Source organism: Ciconia boyciana, unplaced genomic scaffold (assembly GCF_034638445.1).
Source record: "Ciconia boyciana unplaced genomic scaffold, ASM3463844v1 HiC_scaffold_39, whole genome shotgun sequence".
Classification (NCBI taxonomy): domain Eukaryota; kingdom Metazoa; phylum Chordata; class Aves; order Ciconiiformes; family Ciconiidae; genus Ciconia; species Ciconia boyciana.
In genome coordinates, this window is record NW_027328407.1 from 488,291 (window position 1) to 492,000 (window position 3,710).

Genomic DNA, 3,710 nt, shown 5'->3' on the forward strand with positions numbered 1-3,710 from the left:
GCAGGGCAATGCAGGTGCAGTTCCTGGAGAGATCTCCAAAAGCTGGCACATCCCACAGCCTCTGGGATCTTTCAGGAGAGCTATCACAACTTCTCTGCTGTGGAGGAGGAGGACATCCTCATGTGGATTCCCTGCTATCAGAGGCACAAGACATGATGGCTGCCTTCTTCCAGGAAGGACCGCAGGGGTGTGAAGCCGGGTGTGCAGCCAGGGTTGTCCAGGGCTGTCCTTCAGATCAGGGTCCCTGCACCCCAGGGTGCTGCGTGCTGGGGCAGGGATTCAGCCGCCTGCCAGGGTCAGCACTCAGCCTGCCCGGGGAGCTCCCCACAGCGCTGTGGGGAGAAGCTGTGGGTGGAAGGAGCGACCCCCGGCAGGGCAGGGTCCTTCTGCTGCGTGGGTCAGGGCTGCTCACAGCTCCAGATCATGCCCAGAACATTTCTGAGGGGACTTTTCATGAGTACAGTCATGGCAGGGGTTTCCTGCTTGAGTCTGTGCTTTCCTGACTCTGTGCTTCCACTTTTCTCTGGCTCAGCTGGGTTGGATGGAAACACAGCCGTGCAGCTTAGAGAAGGGGATGAGGCTTCTACACTGTCACCCTGAGGTTTACTAGGGGCCTCAGCAAGTGCCTTCATCCCCTGCCAGCCTACAGATAGCACCAGCAGCACCTTTCCAGGTTCATCAGGGTTTGTATGACCTCTTCTGTAGCTCCCGCACACACAGCGTGGCTGCAGGGCAGAGCCGGGCACACAGGGGCTGGGCTGGGCTCTGTGAGCACTGGCAGGGAAGAGACATGGGGCCAGAGAAACAGCTCCCAGCTGAGACAGCTCCAGGCAGCAGAGATGGGCAGGAAGGGAGGGAACTGCTTATGGAAACCCTGTGGCAGGGGAGATATGGGCACCTCCCGGCCAGCCCTGCAGTGCAGATGCCTTCCCCGAGCAACCCCCTTCATCTCTCCTCTCCCACCCAGCACAGCCCTCAGCCCTCACGGCCATGGGGTCTAGTCTGGGAGTCACCTCTCTGTCCAGCAGACCAGCAGAAGAGGCGAAGGGCATCCCTCCCTCCTGCCACGGGCCCATTTCCCACTGACCAGCAATCGGGCTGAGGGCAACTGTCCGGCATGATCGCTGTCTGGGAGGTGTTGTGCACAGCTGGGTAAGGGTAACGCTGCCGTGAGTGCCCGGCTGCCTCTCCCCTGGCCTCTCTCAGCCAGACCCTCACTGGACTTTGGCTTGTTTCTCCACTTCTCTCTTTTAAATTTATCTTTTATTGCTGTCAGACTCTCTGGGGATAGGAGTTTCAGCCGCACAGTCACACACTGATCTTGCGGGTCCCTTCATGCCGGTATGTCCATGGGAACAGATGTCCCAGCTTCCCTCTCACCTGTGGGGCTGTGGGCAATGCAGCCTGTGGGTCTGGGGAAAGAGTCAATTTTCTCTTTCTGAGATGCCAGCACTAGGAGGACAATTGGCTATCTCCCTGGGGTGTCCTTCCAAGCTGTGAGCTGCCCTCCATGATGCAAACCTGTGCAGAGCACCTCTGTTTTATCTGAAAGCCCCATGGAGAAGTGCAGAGATACTACAACCGAGGAAATGCTGCTGGGTTGGTGAAATGAGCCACGTGTGTCCTTGGCTAGAAGTGGGGTGCTGAGACCTTGAGAAAGGGTGAGACATTTCACGGTCTGCAGTGGATCCCTCTGCTCTGAGTAGTGTCTGGTTGTTTTTCAGGGTAAGGTAAGAGTGTGATCGCCCTCCATCTCATGAAGGTGCAAGCCCAGGGTAGCTCGGAACAAGACGGAGGGACAGACCAGCTGCCCTCACTCTGCACTAAGCCACAGGCAAACCTCTTGCCTCACAGAACTCGCTCAATTCTCTCTGAGTGCAGCAGAAATGCTGAGGCTTTCTGACATCCAACACCACTCCCCAGGTGAGATGCACGGAGCTTGAAAAAACCATAAAACCTCCCAAAGTGCCTTCTGCCTTCCTGGTTCCTTAGCACTGGGCGTGCAGATGCTGACAGGCCCTTCTGCATTAGGAGCAGTTTCATCTGACAAAATTGAACACCAGGTCTGGCCCCTGGCCACACTGTTCCATGAACTCCCTGCTGCAGAGCAGGGCTGACTCCTCAGCAGCCAGCGGGCAGGGGCCCTTCTCCTCAGGGCACACTCACCAGCACCACCAGAGCTCCAGGCACAGAGCTGAAGGAAGGTCTCCTAGATGAGGAATGGTGTGGGAGGGCAGGGTGTATCAGGGTGAGGGTCTAGGAGAAAGGCTTTGATTTTCCTCAGAGGATTCTCCCCTAACTCTTCATTGACTCTTTCTCTAAGGACAGGTCCCTGTGCCCACAGAGAGCAAATGTCCAACAGCAGCTCCATCACCCAGTTCCTCCTCCTGGCCTTCGCAGACAAACGGGAGCTGCAGCTCTTGCACTTCTGGCTCTTCCTGGGCATCTACCTGGCTGCCCTCCTGGGCAACGGCCTCATCATCACTGCTGTAGCCTGCGACCACCACCTCCACACCCCCATGTACTTCTTCCTCCTCAACCTCTCCCTCATTGACCTGGGCTCCATCTCCACTACTGTCCTCAAGTCCATGGCCAATTCCCTGTGGGACATAAGGGCCATCTCCTACGCAGGATGTGCTGCCCAGGTTTTTCTGGTTGCCTTCTTGGTAGTTGCAGAATATTGTCTTCTCACCGTCATGGCCTACGACCGCTACATTGCCATCTGCCAACCCCTGCACTATGGGACCCTCCTGGGCAGCAGAGCTTGCATCCACATGGCAGCAGCTGCCTGGGGCAGTGCTTTTCTCAATTCTCTCCTTCACACTACCAGTACCCTTTCATTACCCCTCTGCAAAGGCAATGCCCTGGACCAGTTCTTTTGTGAAATCCCCCAGATTCTCAAGCTCTCCTGCTCACATTCCTACCTCAGGGAAGTTGGCCTTCTCGTGGTTAGTTTTTCTTTAGCTTTTGGGTGTTTTGTTTTCATTGTGCTGTCCTATGTGCAGATCTTCAGGGCTGTGCTGAGGATCCCCTCTGAGCAGGGACGGCACAAAGCCTTTTCCACGTGCATCCCTCATCTGACTGTGGTCTCCCTGCTTGTCAGCACTGGCATGTTTGCCTACCTGAAGCCCCTCTACACCTCCTCCCCATCCCTGGATCTGTTGGTGGCAGTGCTGTACTCAGTGCTGCCTCCAGCAGTGAACCCCCTCATCTACAGCATGAGGAACCAGGAGCTGAAGGATGCACTGAAGAAGCTGATTCAGTCAGTAGTCTTTCAGCAGCAATAAGCTGCCGGTGTCTCCTCACAAGTGATTTCCAGCCTATCTGGGGAACCTCATGTGTTTTGGGCATTGATCTGCGATAATTCTGTTTCTCCAGAAACGTCTACATTTGTTCCATTCCTCCAGAGTCATGAACCCAGTCTGTCTGACCCAGAGGTCACTGCAGATGTGTCCGGCACAGTGGCACAGCTGGCCTCCCGTGTCACATCTCTGTCATAAAAGGGATTTTCTCAGTGCCTGTATTTATAGGTTGTGGTCTTCTTCCAAAGCTGAGGTCAGGAACAGAATGAAGAAATTGCCCCCATGAGGCTGTGCTGCTGTGTTTGGGTTCTGCATGGGCTGAGGGCAGGAGGGCATGGGGCGATGTGTTAGGGAAGGAGACCTGGACTGAGCGTTCACTTGTGGGTGCCAGTGCCCCTGGAGATGGTG

The 3,710-nt window shown here is 55.8% G+C and overlaps 1 protein-coding gene across 1 annotated transcript; it reads left to right on the forward strand.

Moving 5' to 3' along the window:
• Positions 1-2,351: 2,351 nt before the first annotated feature.
• Positions 2,352-3,287, forward strand: LOC140645851 (olfactory receptor 14C36-like). Its single transcript, XM_072849315.1, has one exon. It carries the CDS (start codon positions 2,352-2,354, stop codon positions 3,285-3,287), a length of 936 nt encoding a protein of 311 aa, XP_072705416.1.
• The last annotated feature ends 423 nt before the right edge of the window (positions 3,288-3,710 follow it).